Here is a 19,649-nt window from a genome sequence, read left to right on the forward strand (position 1 = left end):
CCTCCAGCGAAGACTTCAGGTAAAGCCCATCTGCAGAACAGCATCATCGCCTGTAACACCCCATGTTCATGTCTTTGCCGTACTGCAAATAGTCAGAAGTACACTGAAGTCCCTTCAAACGAGAAACCATTGTGAAACCATGGAATTCCATTTCTGGAATACCTAGGCATTGGACACAACTACAGAGCTCAAATAACATATTAAAGATAAACTATTCTATTTGAATTTGAACTCTGTTTTCTTTCTTGCTAATACTTGTCATTTCTGTATTGACTTAAGTCTTCATGTAGAGAAAAGATAATTTAAAATCTATTAAGCAATTTTAAATGGACATCTTATCTTTCCACAAGCTCTGTAACGGAGTTGTTGCGCTATGTTACAACTAGGGAAACGTAAGAATAAAGAGTGACTTGTTCGTAGCTGCTGAGTTCAGCATCAGCTGACACCAGGATTCCAGACTTCTGGTCTAGTGAGCAAGCCGCTACCTGTGTTTCTAATGGGCCAGAAGTCACAGAGTTACCTGTAAGCCACAGAGATCACAGTAGTCCCCCTTCTGGAAGCAGGTGGTTCTGTACTTGTTCAGAGAAACAAAACAGTAACATTTGCTTTTTACTAAGGATTTCTTCTTGTTTTTTAAAGCCTCTCCTTGCTGGACACTAATTTACCGGCTGAAGCAGAGACTGAACTGCGCAGTTTTATCGCTAAGCGTCTTACTAAAGGAGCCCTGTTTGAAGGAATGGGGAATGTGGCATCAGTGGCACTGAGGTAAACTTAAAATGTTATTTGTGAATAAGAAACTGTGAGAAGCACTGGCAGCATTGCACATCTTGCCATCTGCTGCACTTGGGTTTAATCCTGATTCCATGTTCTCTCTATCAATGCTGTTAATAACAGCTTCATGCAGTGGCACTACCCTCTTTTTCTAGGTAGCTTTGAGAAAACTATTGTTGTAAATAATTTTCTGTTTGAATACTTAAAAATACTACATGTGCTCATGGCTACTTCCTTTTAAACTACTGGGATCACACCACAGAGTTAAAAAGAGAAAGTCTGAGAGCTATATATTTGATCATAGGAACCACCAGTGCTACCCAGTGAAAACTGTTTCTGTAAGTAAGTCACCTATGTCTGATTTTTGCACTTATTTATTGTGATGTATCTATAACAAAATAATTTTTTTTTTCTCACATAGCATACCAGAATATAAAGTTGGTTGTTATTACTGTCGTTTCCAACAAGAAAATATTCTAGAAATGGCTACACTGGAGTCAGACATCAATGTTCCAGAATATGTGGTTTGTTTCTTAGGTGGTTCAGAGAAAGGTCTAGAACTATATCCTTACCTTTAACTGTATCTGTGTGGAGAGGGAGGTGATGTAAAAATTATGTTCCCATTTTGTCCGTTTCCTGCTTGAAACCGGCTCATTTGTGCACACCTTCCAATAACTGAAAATGTCAGTAACAGCCATTACTGAAAGGGAAAAATGCAGGTCTTAAGTGATGCACCTCATTTTCCTTAAGAAGATACTTTCAGACTTGAGCTGGACAAATACATTCAAAGTCTGAAGATAAACCTTGATTTGGAGGTAAGGCCTACCTTTTTTTTCTTAAAATGGTGAAAATGACTATTTACACAAATTAATTATTACCATAATAATACAGTTCTATTTCCTAAAATGCCCTTCATTGCTGATCAAGTGCAGCTTTAAATGTCAAACTCATTATTATTTTGGTTTACTGTGGTTTGAAATCAGGAAGAGACTGACATCCAAATATCTCAGGTTGAATAATTAATAGGCTTCTATTTGTGTAGAAATCTAATTTGTAGCTAAAGTTTTAATGTTTCAACTTATTACAGCAAAAACCTTTGGAGACCTACGTTAACCCCTACTTGAGAAGCTGGTTTGAGAATGCCATATGCCCTATTCAGAGAGTGGTACAGCTCTTCCAGGAGAAACTTGCCTTTTTGTTGCACGCTGTAAGTGTCTTCAAACTGGATCACTAAAAGAGGTTCAGAAGCAATCTCAGTGACTCCAGCATGTTTAAAAGGCTTCTTGCATTTGCTTTCCCAGCCAGGAGTAAATGAGGAACAATTTTTTTCTTCTATGTTTTTTTAATTCAGTGCAAGTCCTTTTTCTCTGCTTTATTGCTAAGGAAGCACACACCAATTTCTTCTGTCATTTTTTATAGTTAACTCATTTTAAATTATGTAGTACTGTGCAAGCTGAAATTAGAATGAGAAAATTAGAAACAGCATGAGAAAGCTGTCACTGCTATAATTCCTCTGAACCAAAAGGGATGTTACATTGTGGATGTGCTTCATGTAATTCACCAGAAACAAAATAAACTACTAGCTCTAGTCCCTGAGTTTGAGGCAGCTTTGGATGGAATAGCTAATGGAGTATAACTGCTGTATGTCTTCTGAATGTAAAACCAGATGCAATGACTATATCTTTTCTTTTAAGGCTTTGAGTTATACTCCTGTAGAAGTGAAAAATGCAGATGAAACAACAGAAAAAGACATCAGCAGGTAAAGATACTTTGAGACCAAGGAACCTGTGAGTAACTTGGCTTTTGTGTATGACAGCTTGCTGTCCAGGAGGTGTAAAGAAGTAAGCAGTTCACAAGACCTTTTTCTGCCAGGTTTCTGGCTGCTGCCAGCCTCCAAGGACTTGTTCAGGAAGGCACCATGACCTCCTTGTGTATTGCCATGACTGAGGAACAGCACAAGTCAATGATTATAGACTGTAGTGGACCTCTGCCTCAGCTGCATAATGCAGGTGAGATTACAGCTGTGAATGCTTCTTCATGGTACTCACTTACTTACATCCACCAGCTGCTGGAGGTTAGAGGTAGTTGAGGATATTCAGAATCTCATAGGTTCATGCCCAGAAAGGTTGTATTCTGGCTGGAAACTGGAACAGCTGTTTTCCTGTGAGGCAGCAGTTAGTTTTACCAGACATACTGGAACTCTAGTTTGAACATGGTTGATAATAAAATCTATGGTGCATTTAACTTGCAGACCATTAAACTAAGACTTGTACACTTCTGGGAAGCTGCAAAACTGTATCCTATTGAATAGATAAATGTTCTGAAAAGGGATTCAACAATCAGAACAGACTTTTATGTAATCACTGTAGCTGTGTTTGCTTTTCTTTTCCACATGTAAGACGCATTTCCCAGCCCAGGTATACTAGTATCACTTGTTACGTGAGAGTGATTAAACCAGCTGAATGCAGCTATAGTCTATGTTGAGCTCATTTACCTTTTTTCATCTCTGTGTTTATGAACCTGTAACAGGAAGCAACAGATTCTGTGAGGACTGGATGCATGCTTTTGTGAATGGTGCAGAAGGTGGAAATCCATTTCTCTTCCGACAGATTCTGGAAAACTTTAAATTGAAGGTACATGTTCATCTATGTTAATGACTTGGAGAAGACACCAGTTACTGAGGGAGCAAATACTCCTTTTGCAGCAAAGTTTTAGGTTATTTATAGTGCCTGTACATCGTTAAATAATTAATGTTTAAGTTGACTGCCTTACTGTAGTTGACAAGACCAGACTGTAAAGTAGCGTGAAAGTTTCTTCATTGAGTACTCAAAGGCATTTTCTCATATTTAAAATAAAGCCCACCTCTTAGGTGATCTGTCACAATAGGAGAACCCCTGCTACAAATTTGGACATACCAAGTTGTGATGTCCACACATTCTGCATTGTTACAGTAACAGTGGCAATAGGTATCAAAGACAGAACCCCATTCTTACGTTACTCTTCAGTGGTAGTATGAAATTCCTATTGGAAATGCTTTTGCTTCTCCTGCTATCTTTCTTCCACTTTTCCAGATGATAGTATGATTTATTTCCATGTAGAAGGATAAGAAGAAGCTCTGTTACTCTTTTCCCAGGCTATACAAGACATTAACAACCTGAAGAGGTTTATCCGCCAGGCTGAAATGAACCACTACGCCTTGTTCAAGTGCTACCTGTTCCTAAAGAACTGTGGCAGTGGAGACATCCTTCTGAAGATTGTGAAAGTGGAACATGCAGAAATGCCAGAAGCCAGAAACGTAGTGACAGTCCTTGAGGAATTCATGAGAGAAACATCAGTGGCTTAAAACTATCGTAATTATTCTGTGCTCGTTGGAGGGTATTATATAAATTATTCATTTCTTCTGTGCAGCTTAGTTTCACTATTGCAGGATTTTTAATTTGTATTTAAAAGTGTTACCTAAGTCAAAGCTAAGTTGCAGTTTCATCTCCTTTTCTCTAGAGAAAGCAGTATGAGCTTTTTTTAATGTGTAGGTATCAGATCATACCAACTCCTGCAGTTTTCAGTGCTTACCAAATGCTCCAAACGAATTGCTTGTTGTCTGAGGAAATCATGACATTTGGTTTTTACAGTCATTGCACCAAAAAAGCAATCCCTGACCTGGCAAGCATTTTGGTGTTTTAAATCTTTTAAATATCTTTAAAATACTCGTGTCTAATCATTAAGATCTGGACTTTAGTTTTAATATCTAAAGAAGCACAAACATCTGGATAAATGATACAAAATGAATTAATCATACTTGTTTATGTAAGAGAATACAAGTAACAAGTCTGTAGCTTATTTCAACATTCTACTTTTAAATTGGCAGCTTGTTCTGCTGTCGCTAGATAAACACGCTGTGAATTGGTATGAAACAGAACTGCCTTAAGACTGAACAGAGCTGTAGGAATCTGTATGTGCTTGTATGTATGCATACATACACTGGCCAGACGTTAAATTCCCAGGCTGTTTGATAAATCCCCTTCTTCACTAGATCAAGACTACCTTTGTATGTTCTCAGTACTCACTGTGCATAACTATAAATAATCATATGTTTTTCAGTCATGGAGAATTAAACCTGAACATTTTACAGATCAAATATTAACTTTGAGTTAATAGGAACTTCTTTGGGAACTCAAGTAAACTAAGTTGCCACATTAATTATTCAGACTTTATAACATTTCGCTGTATTTCAGCAATGAAGTCTTACCTACATCATAGGACATGTAGACAGCAGAATACATGAAGAAAATCTTTGGCCACAGCTGGAATCAGAACTCCTGAGGCCTCTGAGTGACCACATAAACGAGGACTATTTCTGCAGACGTGATTGATAGAAGCAAAACTCTCCATTGCTTTCCTTTGTAGCAGAGGGTGTTTGAATGCCTGACATCAGGCATTTGGACAACTCTCCCTCAAACAGTAACTGTAACAGTCCTATTAATGCAGTTTGACTGTTCTGCCAGTGCTCTGTGCTGTGATGACAGAAGTTGAGTGCTTTCCTGTGACACCACTGTCTTGAACCTATAACAAGGTTTACAATAAAACATTAAAATCCTTAACAGTGTGCCTACAATAAATTATAAACTAGTGTTGACCTCTATGTCTCCTGTTTAAAACCCGTTATTTACCCAATGCAGAGGAGCTGCTAGTGTAGTGTCATAGTGACAGCCGAGGTGACACATGACATATATGGGCAAGTCAGAGAAGAACATGAAAGTAGTGTGAAAGAAAACAAACCCCTTATTCTCTGATGTGTAGGAGCTCTGAGAGGTAACAATTTTTCTCCTTGAGAATATTTCATTAGTGAGTGAGTGTAGCAGCACCACTCACTAAAACATGTCACCTTTGTTGGTCTTAGACATTTTTAATGAAGTTGGAGCACTGACCGTGTAGTGTTTTGTCTGATCAGGAGGCAGGGAAGAGCTCAGTGCTCAAGAAAACACTAACACAAAAGAGGTTGGGTTGAAGAACACGTAGCTGTGATCTGGCAGCAGCGTAAGAAACCATTGCACTAGTCCTGTCCTGTGCTAGGTGGCAAGTGGGGCCGGGTGTTCTATGTGCCAGACTTCATATTTACAGAGAGCAATACTGTGGTGATAAACTGCTCCTGAGATGCAGCCACAATTGCTCTGCCCAGTCTTAATCCCTGGAATTTTTCAAGAATAAACTGGTTGAAGTGCTGATCGACCTGCACTACCTCCTATAGCTGACCCTGTCCTGAGCAGGAGGTTGGACTAGAAATCAGCTGAAGTCCCTTATAACCTGAATTATCCTGTTATCCTGTGACCTGCACTACACTCACTTAAGTAAGATTTGTTTTGTTTGCTAGGTAAATTATCATAAATCACCCATCAAAATCCAGATATTTTTAACCTTAACTGTAAAACTTTGCTTAGTCTTGTTGCAGCTTCTCCTTCTCAAGGCAGCGCACTGTTCAGTATCAGTCCCAATGAATTTGTAACTCCATTACAAATGGACAGCTTCAGGCAGCTTTCTCTGTTGCAAGTTCTTTATCCTGAATTTTCCCAGCACTGCAAGTGGCTGGACTTATGACAAACATAATTTCTTGCTTTCTGCAGCCTTTGTTTTAACATATCTCATTCTGCCAGTTTTGCAGAGACTTGGCCATTAGGTTACCTGTCTTCTAAATTCAACAAGCTCACAAGTACACACACACATTGAAATACACCCTGGTAGTTCATGACATTGCAGGTTTTACTGGCATCATCCCATTAAAATTCTACTTTAAAAAAACAAAACTAAAGGAAATTAAAGAAAAGCATTATAAATAATGCAGAAGCAGCTGGTTTAGCTGCATGAATACCTGGAGAGTATTACACACTTCCTCCTGCAATCAGCTATTCAAAGCTCAGGATGAAGCACACAAAAGGACAGAAGATGCTGAGATGTGCACTTAATTTGCAAGCCTGAAAGATTTTTACGGTAGATCTAAGGGTCTGATTTAAAAGCCTTGGGGGGGGGGGAAACAACAGAAAAACCAAAACAACCAACAAACAAATGAACATACAAAACCCCCCAAAACACCCAAACACAACCCTCCCCAGGCCTAGGAATGCAAGTTTAGATTTAACTCCTTCACACCTCTTGCAGTCTGAATGATCAGGGTCTGGTTTGGGGGGTTTTTCCCCTCTGCTCCCAAGAGGAGTAGCACACACACCGACCAGTATTTCACTTTCCCACACTTAGGAGCAATGTTTATGATACAGAATATGATTTGAGCTACAGGGATGATAATGACTTTTATGAGTTTGTGTGATCAAGGATGAGTATCAAGGCTGCCAGCTTTTGGCTCCTTCTCTGCCATAGAGATCCTGGAATTGGCAGATTTATGTCCTTTAGTTTGCCTTTCTAAAATTATTTTGGCCAGCAAGAAAAATGTATGGTTCTAGCAGACAGTAACACGACCTGTATTAACTGACAAAACCCCACAAACCCACCTTACCTTCTTGCTGAAAGTCCTCAGCTAGTGAATAAAGAGATTTAAGTATCTGGAAGCTCAGTTCAGTGCAGAAAACTAACATCAAGAGCAGAGTCCCACATGAGGTAGCAATGATCTACCTCCCCTTAAGAGTAACAAATCTGACAGCACCTACTGCTATTACATCTTAATTTTTTTAAGTTACACTTTAACTCAATGTTTCCCAATAAGAACACAAAATATTTTCCAAAATAAGCCTCCCGCTTCCCCACTGGTGGAAGGATTTTTACTATCTAAAATAACTAAATCAGTTGGAGGTTTGCTGCGGAACTTCCTGGATGTCGTGTTCCCACCATTGATTCCAGAGACAAGAATCCCAGTGTTGGCTCTGAGATTTAAAGACATCCAGTAGAAACTGATGTTAAAAAAAAAGAACAACCCTCCACCCCAAGATAACATTTTAAACACTCTAATGTACTTGGTCATCAACTTTCCTGCAGTTCTGAGGCCACTACTGCACTAGCACAGCAGTTGTCAAATGGTGGGACAAGACCTGAATTTCAATACGAGTCCCAAGCCAGTTATCCTTGTTGTATCTCATGGAGAAATAAAGCAGCAGCTCACCCTCCCCTTCATCTCTTAGACAAACACTTTTAGAGAGACATAAAGGAAGAGTTATCAATGCCATTATGAGAAGATTATATTGCAGAGCTTGAAACCAATTGCTCTTTTGTTAAATACTGTGTTAAGTGTAGCCCTGCTTATAAAACTGCCTTTGAAATGCTTCCTGGTTGGTTTTTTGGCACGTAGAACAGCTCAATTTAATGTAAAAAAAGAAAAAAAGAGACAGAAAATAAACAAACAAACCACCAGCAAAAAAATTTAATGGATTCTGCACTCAAATAATATCCTTACAACAAAAATATACGGAATGTGCACGATACAAAAATATTTGGAAACATACCATAGCCTCTTACCTTGCAAATATCATTTTGTTTTACTAGCCCTTAACGGGAAAGTATCATTTGTTCAGTATTTTAAGGCAGAAAATTACGTTGTTTAGTGCTTTGTGTTTAACACTTGGCCGTGTTGGTAGCATTAGTAGTGTAAGCAAAGGAAAAGTTGCATAAATCTAGCTTTATTTGCAAACTAAACAGACACTGTGGGGGAGTCAGAAGACAGTCAGTGACTAACGTTATCTATTAAGCTCACTGGAAATTTAAGGTACTTTTACTTCTTAAATCAGACCTAGGGAATATTTTGTGCTCTGTAGTGTGAAGTACCCTGAAACATAAATTTTTCTGCATTACTACTGGCATTTCAGAAATACCTCATTAGAAAGCTTTTCCCAATTAAAAGCCAATGATTAATGGTGACACTAAAAATACATTTACCTTTAAATAAGCTTGGTTTCTGCCTTATGTGTGATTCTTTCTTTATAGAGCTGCAAAACGCACTGTTTTCCTTTATAACCAGCTCTCAGCAGCAGTGATTGCAGGAGGAATTTTTGAGTCGTAGCACAGAGCACTGCAGAGCAGCCACTGCTATAAAAGAAACACAACAGCAGCAATATTCAAAGAGGCTGAAACCCCAGAGGTGCTGCCCTTTGCTCTCTAGATCCCAGCTTACCTCCAGAGGTTGCCGGTGTTGAACTACATCCATATCCTCCAGTTCCACTTTGGGTAAAGCCAGTGGGTGGGGTTTCCAAAGCAATTGAGCTGAGCTTGGATCTATGTAAACAGACTTTGAGCTCTTTACTCACTGAAGCAGGTGTGAAAGTCCCACTGAAGTGTGTGTGAAAGGCCTACCCACCGTCCTGTGAGACTAAATATTGGCACAAAACAGCAGCTGTCTTGTGAGGTCAGCAGATAGCTGTCATTTTAGCACCAGCTCTAAATGTGTCAGAGTCCACCCTTCATGCCCCAGCTCAAATTGAAACTATCTAATCTGGGCAGCATAACTCATCAGAAGGAGCAAGGTCTTGGGATACAGAATCCCTGAGCGGTATTTCTAGTCCAGCAGCCTCAGACAATGATGATTTCTCTGGCCTCCCCCTCTCCCATTGATAAAATACTTCCTACTGCTAAAGGAGCAAGTAGTGAAGAATCACAGTATGCCACGTAAGTGCTAAGATTCCTCATCGACTGATGGGTAAAGAGTGACATGAGATGTTGTTTTAAGAACTCTAAGTAAACTCAAAAGTAAATTCATCAGCATTTAACAGCTCCCCTACACCTCACTCAGAGATGGTTTCTTATAACCTCCTCTCATCACTTCCCTTACAAGCCTCCCCCTCCTCCTTACCAGTGTGTGCAAAATTAATCTCTGCCTGTCTCCAAGCATCTAGGAATCAAAGGTGCAATTGGCAAGCCCCGTCTTGTGCTGTGCTGTGCCGTGCTGCCGGCAGATGTCCCTGAAGGAGCTCCACAGCCAGCACCACGGCTCTCCCAGTCTGCACTTCTGCTCCCTGCACCCATCCTGGACCAGTGCTGCAATATACTTACTAAAAGGGAAGTCCAGCACAGGTGTGTCCTCACTCAAGGACACAAGCATAAAATAACTTCCTCTAACGTGCACTGTTCAAATTCATCTGTCGGTAGCAGTCCTCGCCTTCTGCTCTAGCACTGCACATCTGTAAGGCTCAATAGATTCACATTTTCTCTGACTGATGTAAAATCCTGGCAGCAGCTGAAATAAGACCAAAAGAATCACCAAAACCCGACCCTCAGTGGACGGCTCCTCCAGGAACAAGCTGTTGACTGTGACAAGTTGGAACCACAAATGAGCAGGATGCAGAATATTACATCTCTGACTTAAGCCAGCAGCTTCAAGGACGTCTGGAGGTAAAGGAAAAGCCTGGCTGCTGTTAGCTCCCTGGTGCTGCAGCACTGTGGCACTCTGGGTGCATTAGAAAATAACATAACTGAATTACTCTATAGTCTGTAAAAACACATCAAGTTTTCACAGTGTTGTTTGAATGACGAAAGAAATAATATTATAAAAACTTAAGCACTTTGCACTGCTCCTGACTCCTCGCGCTGATAGATTCTCAGCAGACAACAGGCTCTGTGCACAACCTGCTTTATGTATGGGGGAAGAATTCAGTTCTGATGAGCAGGAATGCAAGAGAGTTTCCTATCTTCACTCACAATACATCTAATACTGCTTTAAAGTCTGGCCTTTCTGATCCCCAGGGATGCTTGTAGACTTGCTCAGACAGGGTAAGGGGACACAAAAGCAAAGTCAGAAAGATGAATGACAGTTTAGAAGAATAAGTTATAAGGTCAACTTCAGAGCTGTTTTCAACCAGTTCATGTCAACCATGTTCATCTACAGATAAAGGACTAAAGAATGGTGCCTGGATTACCCTGCTCAGCTCCCTCCTGCTCCTGAGCAGGGGCACAGATAGGCTGGTCGAAGCCAGGCTGATGAAGGAACTGGTGGCCCTTGAACTGGTAGCTTGCTGCTTCACCCCAGAGCACACCACTGACAGGAACAGAAACATTTACTGGGGAGAAACTGATGGGCATTAAGTAGCTTTCAGCTGAGAAACCACAACTGGTGCACTCTGGTAGGTTATAAAGTACTCTGGGATTTGCTGCGATGAAAATTTTCTACCAAAATGTTCAAAGTTTTCCTAAAACTTCCAGAGAATTCCCATTTCTGCTCACATCTGTTTTAAAGGCATCTGTAATCAGAAAGGCTTAGCAATAGGTGAGGAAAGGAATGTCCTCCTTACGTGTTGACCAAGCTCCCGTCAGTATTGCCCTAGCTCTCCTGCTTGCCTGCTGCTCCCCAGGGAGATGATCTCCACCACTACAGGACTCGCAGGCCCAGCACCTGAAATGATGCACATGTAAACTGTCATGAATGCTTTGATCTGGACCCAAACTGCAGAGGTGAAATGGCACAGGAACCAACCCCTTTCCCCAAGACAGAGCTGTCACCCTTATCCCTTCCTCTTGTTCCTTGATCTGAGGACCCATGAACACTGTAGTACTACAACAAGTGTGCAATTGCCCTCAGAGATCCCATTTCTGTGCACAAAGGTGCCAAAATTGTTTCTTTTGCAGGTAAGGCTTATTCCAGGCTGTAGAAACACTTATTTTCTGCCCCTTTTCTTCCCCCAGGGCAACAGGAGTTGTACTATGCATACTCTGAGAGCAGAACTTCACCCTTCCAGATCAGAGAGATTTCTCCCATAAGAGGCAGAAAAGAGGGCAGCTGATAAGCACTTGTGAATGTCCTCTCTAGAAGGACAGACTCCTCCTCCTCGTTTGTGCTATCTGGCAGCACTCATTGCACAGCTGAGACAATAAAGTCCACAATACAGAGACATTTTGCTACAGAGCAAACACAACTGCTACAGTGTCTGTGAGATGTGCTGTGGAAGGCTTTGGTGGCTGGTGCCTGGGCACCAGTATGCAAAGAGCAAAAAGGAAGAGAGAAGCTAGTCTAGAGAGACTCCTATGGCTGCTTTATCCAGGCCATCAAACTAGGTGGGTAAATGGGAGAGAAAAGAAGGGCATCCACAATCCTGGACTGTAGTTTGGCAGCTCTCTAAAGTGAGATGAAAAATAACATAAGCACTTTACAGAGAACAGTACCTAAGAGCATTGCTTGTGCCACAGATGTTCCAGTCTGATCCCCAGATCCGTGCAGGCAACGGTATGGGCTGTGCTACAGACCAGACACAGATTGCTAAAACCTGGCTTGGCCAATGTTAAAGAAAAAGGCATCATTGCAACTGATTGTTGCCTGGAGCCCCTGAACATCCCTCACCTCAGGAAGAGGCTCCTCACCATTTAGCAGTCACTTTAAAACCATTTTAATCAACTTCACAATGATCACTGCAACACAGTAACACCCTGTCCACTTCAGTGGGAAAGCAGTGCTACACACAACCTGATTCAACTCCAATGACTTCCATGGACAGATATGGTCCCAAATGGATTGTATGGCTGTAAAGACTAGATAGTCCCCACGCTGCGCTGCTATAGGTGATCCTGGTCCCACTTTTCTAGTAAGAACCTGCTGGAAGAGTTGAGATCCTTGCTGGGATCTCACTGCGGGTTAGGTGTTTGATCAATGTGGCCAGAAATAAAGTGAGAAGAAAACTGCACCTGATTGTCAGCTGATAAAAACACAATTGAACATTTGCCCTCCATTTTCTCCACCTCAAAAAGAACCCCCAGCTACACCCTCTGCCACAGCAGGCTGGGGAGGGGGGATAATGAATTAAAATCAGGTGAAACATGCACAGCAAAAGTCCCCTCTGGCTGGGTGTCCACAACACTCTAAGATTTCCAAGGTTTATAGTGCAATTTCTTTTGACCTGTAGTTGAAGACCAGTCTCCATCACTTTGGGTGATTGAGTTCTGCTGAATCCTTTGAAAGGTGCATAATACAAGTTTCACCGTAGGCTAAAATATCTTAAAAAGCATTCAAGTAATTAGACAGTGGCACTGGTATGGCTGAACAGTCATATGTGTCCTCAGAAACCAAACCCAAGCTGCCTTGTGAGTACCATGCGAGTCTCTCATGAACAAATGTCTGCTTGTTTCCCTTTTAGTGTTCAGTAACATTGAGGAGATTCCTTCAACCACTGGCCATAATTCCAGCACTGACCTGGAATATACAAATATCTTGTACAAAATCCTGATGTGTGCTAACAAACCAAGTGCTCAGTGCCCAGGTGTAAGCTGCCCCATGGGAGCCCAGCAACTGCAGGAGCAGGCCAGTCAGTTTTACAGTACCTGCTAGATTTGTGAACAAACTGACCAGCCCATTCTTTCATGAGATCTTTAAGCATCTCCTCCAGCACACACCTGTGTTCAAAAGAATCATCCTCCCCTAAGTTAAATATAAAAATAGATCCTCCATCTTCATTCACTTAGCATAGCTGACAGATGACTTCTGGTCTCGAGTTTCTGTCCCATGTCATCAGGGAGGGGGAGGTAGCTTTAGATCCAACAGGCTGTAGGCAAAAATGTTCCAGAAGATGGCAAACAAGACAAAAATGACATAAATAGAAAGGAAGATCCACCATAAAGTCTGATCTTGGAGTCTCTGCTCATAGTTCCTCAGGATTATGACACCAAGAGTGATTCCAACCACCACCCCTCCCAGGTGAGCCATGAAGCTGGGGTGTGGGCAGGGTGGGTAAGCGGAGGGGTGGAATCGCAGCCACACGGCTCTTCCAAATTCAAAGCTCACTGGAACAAAGAAGGAGAAAGATATTAATTGTCTAGATCCACTCCGTAAGTCCATTTTGCAGGCAGCACTGCATCCCTGAAGAGATGGAGTGGGAGAAACTGCCTTCTAAGATGAGCATGGGGAAGCTGGGAAGCTATGGCTATGTTAGGGTTGTGGCGCACAGACATGAGCTCTCCCAGGTTGTAAGTGGTCTGGGTTTGTGGGAGCGTAGACAGGAAGGGGAATAGTCCCCTTCCATAATTTATCCAAAACCACCAAAAAATAAGTTAGACTTTGAAGACAATTGGCAAGGTGCATTATACACACATGCTCTTGCCATCCCATATGTGAAATGCTTTAGGAAACCTAAGTATTATCATTGCAAAAGCATTCCTTGTTTGCAAATTCAAAAGCAAGGCAAGTTTATGTCCCAGAGCTTCCCAAATGCCACAAGCTACAGATGCTGGCTAACAACAAACCCTCATTTACAAATGCTTGTGTTGAAAGCCCAAATCTGCATTTGAGAGTGTTGTGGTTTCAGCTTCCAGAAGGTCCAGCTGTAGGTTCCTACCAAAACTGGTGCAAAGTCAAACCCCTCTGAACCAGCATGAACTCTTATGACAAGGACAAACAAAACAGGATTGTGCGTGTGCCAAGTATTGCATGGTACTTACTACAGATCAAGGCAACAGCCATGCGCAGCAGTTTGAATTGGCACTTCATTCCTGACCAGTTCTGGAAAAGAGACAAGGAAAACAACGTGATGCTGCATGCAAATCTGGAGGGATTTTACATCCAGAACTTCAGTGGAAGAGCATCAAGGATGACCGTCCCTGAAACATACCCCTTTCATAGCCTTTGCCACATGGCTGTGAACTCTCCACTCACCACACCAAACACGGATCTGTCAATCCCAGAGCACATAACCATAAAGGATGTACTGCAGGCATGTCCACGCTATGGACGGTCCAGAACTTCTTTGCCTGGCAGCCTTACTGACTTTCCTTGCCTGACACGCAGCTGTGTGGCATGGTCTTTGGCTGGCCTTGCCATTCTCTGTTCTTCAGACAGACTCATGTTTAATGTGTTAGTATGATGTTTCACCTTAAATTCTGGCTTCTGAAAACATCTCAATTTACCTACGCTGCAAAACCGTGTTGAATTAGGCTACATCAAAGAAAATTCTGTCAAGTAGTTAACATGACACAGCTCAACATGATTCACCTGGAGGCACAACACTGTCCTGTACCTCAGGCTCCCTGAAATTCTGCAGCTCAGGTATTCAACAGAGCACACACAAACAATAAGGACCTCAATAAAAGCATAACAAGGGCACAGTGTCGTAAGAAAGCCCGGATTTGGCCTCCTCTGTCTTCAGGCTTGGCCATTAATTTATACAGTGGAATAAGAATCTCTGAATGGTAGTCAGAAATCATTGGAGAAATGTTTAAATTCCTCCTTTTCCACTTGCACAGATTTCCAAACAGGAAATAGAGATCATGTCCTGGGGAACTCAGATGTATTATTATGTATACTATTAAGTGTCTAAGTGAAATGCTGCCTGTTGGAGGTGGTGTGAGATAGCAAGCTAGCTAAGCTGCTTGTGAAAACCTCCCTGCTCATCACGCTGAAGGAGTAAAAAAAGTGCTTGTAAACTTTAATGGCACCCAGTGACTTTTCAGCCTGCTGAATATTCTGCAATACATATTACATATCTTCAAGTTTTATGTGGGATCTATCTGTAAATCACTTCTGTGACTGCAAAAATGCAATCTCTACAAAATAAGTAACTCATTTTCCCTCTCCACAGAGACATCTAACCCAGCAAGAAGGCTCTGAACTCATGCTGATTAATGCTGTGTTGCTTCCTTCAGTTTTCATTTCCATGTAACTGTTCTGAAGTCCTCCCCACTCTTTTCCTTTGGGTGACACACTTTATTGCTTCCCCATTGGTTATTTTATGTATTTAATTCCAGGAATATTTATTATTACGAGGACGAATATTTTCGTTTCCTTTGGTTACCAGGAGGCACAGGGGAACAGAAGATTCAAGGGATCCTCCCTGCAACAGTCTCGTGTCTTCCCAGCATGCTCAAAGCACCCATGCAGGACTGTGCTTTACCAGCAAATGGCCAGCATGTCTTTCAGCACAAGGGAGCATCACATCTAGAGACTAAGGGAGCAGAGAGAGAGAAAAGGGGGAAAGAAAAGCAAAAAAACTCCACCAGAATGGGAAAGGCAGTAAAAGTAATTTCAGATGAGAAGAGAGGCAGCAGATAATGGAAATAGAGATGCTGGGGTAGCAGTTGCTAAATAGATTTGGAGGAGGCCAGTGAGTAATGAAATAACAGGACACTTGGCAATGTTCTAAGAAGTTTGGGAAGTAACCAGCGAAGACTCTCCACACACCTCTGGCAAAGCCTTTTTCTCCAAAGACATCTATCAGCCCCTGCAAGGAGAGCTGATAGCCTAGAGTATACTGGTAAGTCTTGGGTTACCAGCATCTTTGGCTTCTGGCAAGGTACCACTCATCAGGGTACCAACAACTGCAGTGTAACAATTCCATCCCAGGACCACGCCACTGAGAAGACTCTTAACTGGGGCAAGCTCTGAATGAACAACAGCTGGGTCAGGTTCTGTTTCCAAACCCTTTGGGCCACCAGACCTGGCTCACTTCTGAAGAGGTTAGACAGTCATTCTGGTACTCACCATGACTATATTGGCCAAGTGGGCTGAGACAAGAGCATACACGCCTCCAGAGGAGCCCACCACAGGCGCAGTCATATCAGCTACTGACACTGCCAGGGACCCTGGGAGGAAGAACAAGGGTTTGTGACAATCTTCAGCCAAATAAGCACACTTTCTCCTACTCTACATCTCTGCTACTGCCTGTTTTGTGCTAATTGCTGCAGGTCTCTGAAAGAGAAGGGAGGGGGGGGGATCAATTGGCTTGTGGAGCTAATTCAGTCCTGTAAAACTGCCAAGACACTGACTGACTGATTCTTCTGCACCTACTTTAAAAGCAGCCAAGCAAGGTAGCAAAGTATTTTCAAACCTATCCTGCAAAAAAAGCACTTACACCCTGATTAAAACAACAAGGAAGCAGGAGACAGATGTCTGTATCTTGTTCCTCACCTGAAAACAAAATACAAGTAGCTCCCATGCTGGCAAGACAGATATTTGCACAGTGAGAAAGAACTGGGGACTTGTTACTTGGCACAGGCCTCTGATCAAAGCACAGCCTGTTACTTACAAAACTTTAGAGTAAAACCAGCTAAAAATAACCAGGGTGGAGGCAGTGAACACAAGATAACAAATGACAGGTCAGTCACATAAAGGCCCCACTAAAAACAATACATAGCCCAAACATAGACAACTGCTTCTCCTTATCCCAATTGGAGGCTGGGATATGCTCAAAGCTCCTTTCATTGCAAACTTGAAGAGTAATTTAAGACATAAAGAGATAAAGGCAGACAAGGCAGGGAGAATGAAGACCTTTGTGATAAACAGGAATGAGAAACAGATTCTGGGTCAAGAAAAGTGCTGAGGTTCTACCAGCCAACTGTGCTCATAGCTCCCTCCTCCGCTGTATGGCCCTAAGACTTCTCAGCTCATAAACACTGTCACTTAAAGAAAAAATTAATGAGAAGTTAAGAAAGGAGTAATGAGAACTTGGCAGTTAAGTCCTCAGACACTTCACTTGCAGTCTCAACCTCAACGTGTCTTCTTAGTAAAGCCAGATAAATGAGATTAAATGCATGAAAGTAGGGAGTGGCCATTGTGGCCCATGTCAACATTTTACTGCTTCTTCCTGATTGTTTAGGAGCTGTGTTATCTTTATATTGCCAGATCCTCAGCATAAGTATGCCTCTTTCTCTCCTGACACATGACAAAAGGTAAAGCATGTTTAATAACTGGCTAACAGTTCAAACAGCTAAGTGTATCATGAGATACTTTTCTGCGTGTGACTGTCCAGTCATACTTAGTTCTGACCTGCACTAAGAAAGGAAGTTTTTCCTTTCTATTTGGTACTTTCTTCCATGATTTATAGGTCATAAGGTGTGAAAGGCTACTCTGTGAGCACGTGGCAGCTTGTCTTAGAAAAAAAATGGGGTCATGAAATGAACCAGTAGTGCCGGGTGAGCCTCACTCAGGCACTGGCCACAGGTTTCCAGAGCTCTGGGCATTCAGCCCAGCCTAACCCCCAGTAAAACCTGCCTCTGTCCCTGTAGACCCTGCCAGCAGGTCCGTGGCCAAAGGCAACTCTCGCTGCTCACCTGGGCTCAACTGCAGCAGATTCAAGGCTCACCTCCCCTTGCACAGAGGTGCTATGTGTATTTACACATACACAAATGAAGACCCAGGGTTGGCAGGTAGATCTATGTAGAAAAGTTTGCCCGGAAAGTTGCAGACAGGAGACCACTTTAGTTAGTGCTTATTAAAATAACAAGCTAAGGGTGGTGGAGCTGGTCTGCTAACTCCTTTCTCTGCATTAAACAGCGTTGTGTTTGTACCATGCCTACTCCTGCGTCCTAGTCTAATTATTCTTTCTGCAGTGTCTCTCCTGGAATGTAGGATTTATTAGCACCTGATGCAGCCCGTTTTACAAAGGCTTTATCTGCTCATTATGGAAAAAATAAGATTATGTAGCTGGGAAAAAACCCACCATAAATCTTCAACTAAGGCAATGAGTTGTTGTCGGAGTTCCCTGTGAAGCTCTTGGTTGTTCTCACACCCTCCTCCTGTTTTAATTAGATGTTGATCTATTGTCAGCTAACCTCCATCACCTCCAAACTGCTGGAAATGCCAAACATAAATAAAAGCAATACAGCTCAAACTAAAAATCAATCAAACCCCATGGCTTATGATTAAATGAATTTCCAGATTCCCGTGCACTGCTCACCACCTACAACCAAATACTTCTTGCTTACTCAGGCTGTAGAAAGCAGACAGCACAGGGCAAAATGCAATAAGAACTGGAAATGCAAATAATAACAACTGCAAAATGCAACAAGACCTGGAAATAAAAAGATGACTCTTCATGCAGGGATACCTGTGATGCCACCTTCTAGGCCTTTGTGGGACACAAGAGGAAAGCAGTAGCATGACCTCCACATTCAGGAAGGCCATCTAAAGTAAGGCTCTTTTAAAGTAAGAGGTTGTTGGTGCTTTTTTAGCAGGTCTCCTAAACACACAGACCATGGCTAGTTAGAAAGAGATGTCAAGTTGTGCCATATTTCCCATTTCCAGCCTCCAAAATAATTTCAACACACAGAAGATCAATGGGCTGCTCCTCTTCTACACCCAAACGTCACAAAACATTTCCTACACAAAAGTCAGCACAGACCATTTTCAGATTGCTTCTCCTTCTGGGCCATTCAGAAGTGTCACCTACCTGCCACAACTCCAGCAACGTACACAAAACTGATCCTCGCAGCTCCATGCACCATTTCCAGGGGAACCCCAACCAAGAGCTGGAGGACAACATTGAGTCCAAGGTGTTCTATCCTGCAGCAAGGAAAAACAACAGTTGTCTTCTTTTCTAAAACTCTTTGTCTCCCTTCTCTACCCGTGAGACAGAGGTATCCTGGGAAGGAAATCAAATAGCACCTGCTTCCTGGAAGTAGATTGTAACACTGGGAAAAACAATGGTTCCTGGAAAAACTCAGACTAAGAGCTGCAATGTTTCTTCCCTCCTTGCTGCTCATTGTCTTTCACATCCACCCAGGTCCTTTCAGCCAAAGACCTCACAGCAAGTTTCATCCTTAGTGAGACTTCTTTATTTTTTCTGCTTTTTTTTTTTCCCCATTTGAAGAAATGAAATGATTTGTCCAAAAAAGCAGCAAGATGGCAGCAGAGCCTGGAACAGAAGCCCAGAACTTGACCTGGTCCTTCCTTCTCCCCTCCTAATGATGCAGCCTTTCTCTGCACATGTTGCACTGCTATGATGGGGAGCAGACATTAAGTCAAGAGCAAAGATAAAATTAACAGTGCCAAGACAGTTGCCAATTCCATGTGACACATAACGCTGCTTTACTGTTTGTGCTATCTGACCACAACCCTTTTCTGCTGTGCCTGCACCAATGTGAGCATGGTCAGAATGGGAAGCAGAGGACATTTTTATCTCTGGTTAGATGAGACACAAGGTGCATTCACTGAAGCTTTCTGTTCACCTTCCATTCTATTTGATAGCAGAACTCCTGCT

At 42.2% G+C, this 19,649-nt stretch overlaps 2 protein-coding genes across 2 annotated transcripts in view; one reads left to right on the plus strand and one right to left on the minus strand.

The window, feature by feature from the left end:
- Positions 1-639: 639 nt before the first annotated feature.
- LOC104402467 (chromosome unknown open reading frame, human C17orf75) lies at positions 640-4,114 on the plus strand (the record flags this gene model as incomplete). The annotated part of the gene is made up of 8 exons (XM_010010353.1): positions 640-765; positions 1,193-1,333; positions 1,529-1,586; positions 1,859-1,978; positions 2,466-2,530; positions 2,644-2,780; positions 3,301-3,404; positions 3,905-4,114. Coding segments are annotated over 8 exons (961 nt in total), but the record flags the coding sequence as incomplete, so codon positions are not given.
- Positions 4,115-13,192: 9,078 nt separating this feature from the next.
- The window catches only part of RHBDL3 (rhomboid, veinlet-like 3 (Drosophila)), a 24,381-nt gene continuing 17,924 nt past the window's right edge, over positions 13,193-19,649 (minus strand). The window contains exons 5-8 of the mRNA XM_010010354.1: positions 18,840-18,952; positions 16,154-16,254; positions 14,119-14,179; positions 13,193-13,464 (exon numbers count right to left, since the gene is read on the minus strand). Coding sequence (XP_010008656.1) covers positions 13,193-13,464; positions 14,119-14,179; positions 16,154-16,254; positions 18,840-18,952 — 547 coding nt within the window. The remainder of the gene's footprint in view (positions 13,465-14,118; positions 14,180-16,153; positions 16,255-18,839; positions 18,953-19,649) is intronic.

Source organism: Nestor notabilis, unplaced genomic scaffold (assembly GCF_000696875.1).
Source record: "Nestor notabilis isolate BGI_N333 unplaced genomic scaffold, ASM69687v1 scaffold11452, whole genome shotgun sequence".
NCBI classification, from domain to species: domain Eukaryota; kingdom Metazoa; phylum Chordata; class Aves; order Psittaciformes; family Psittacidae; genus Nestor; species Nestor notabilis.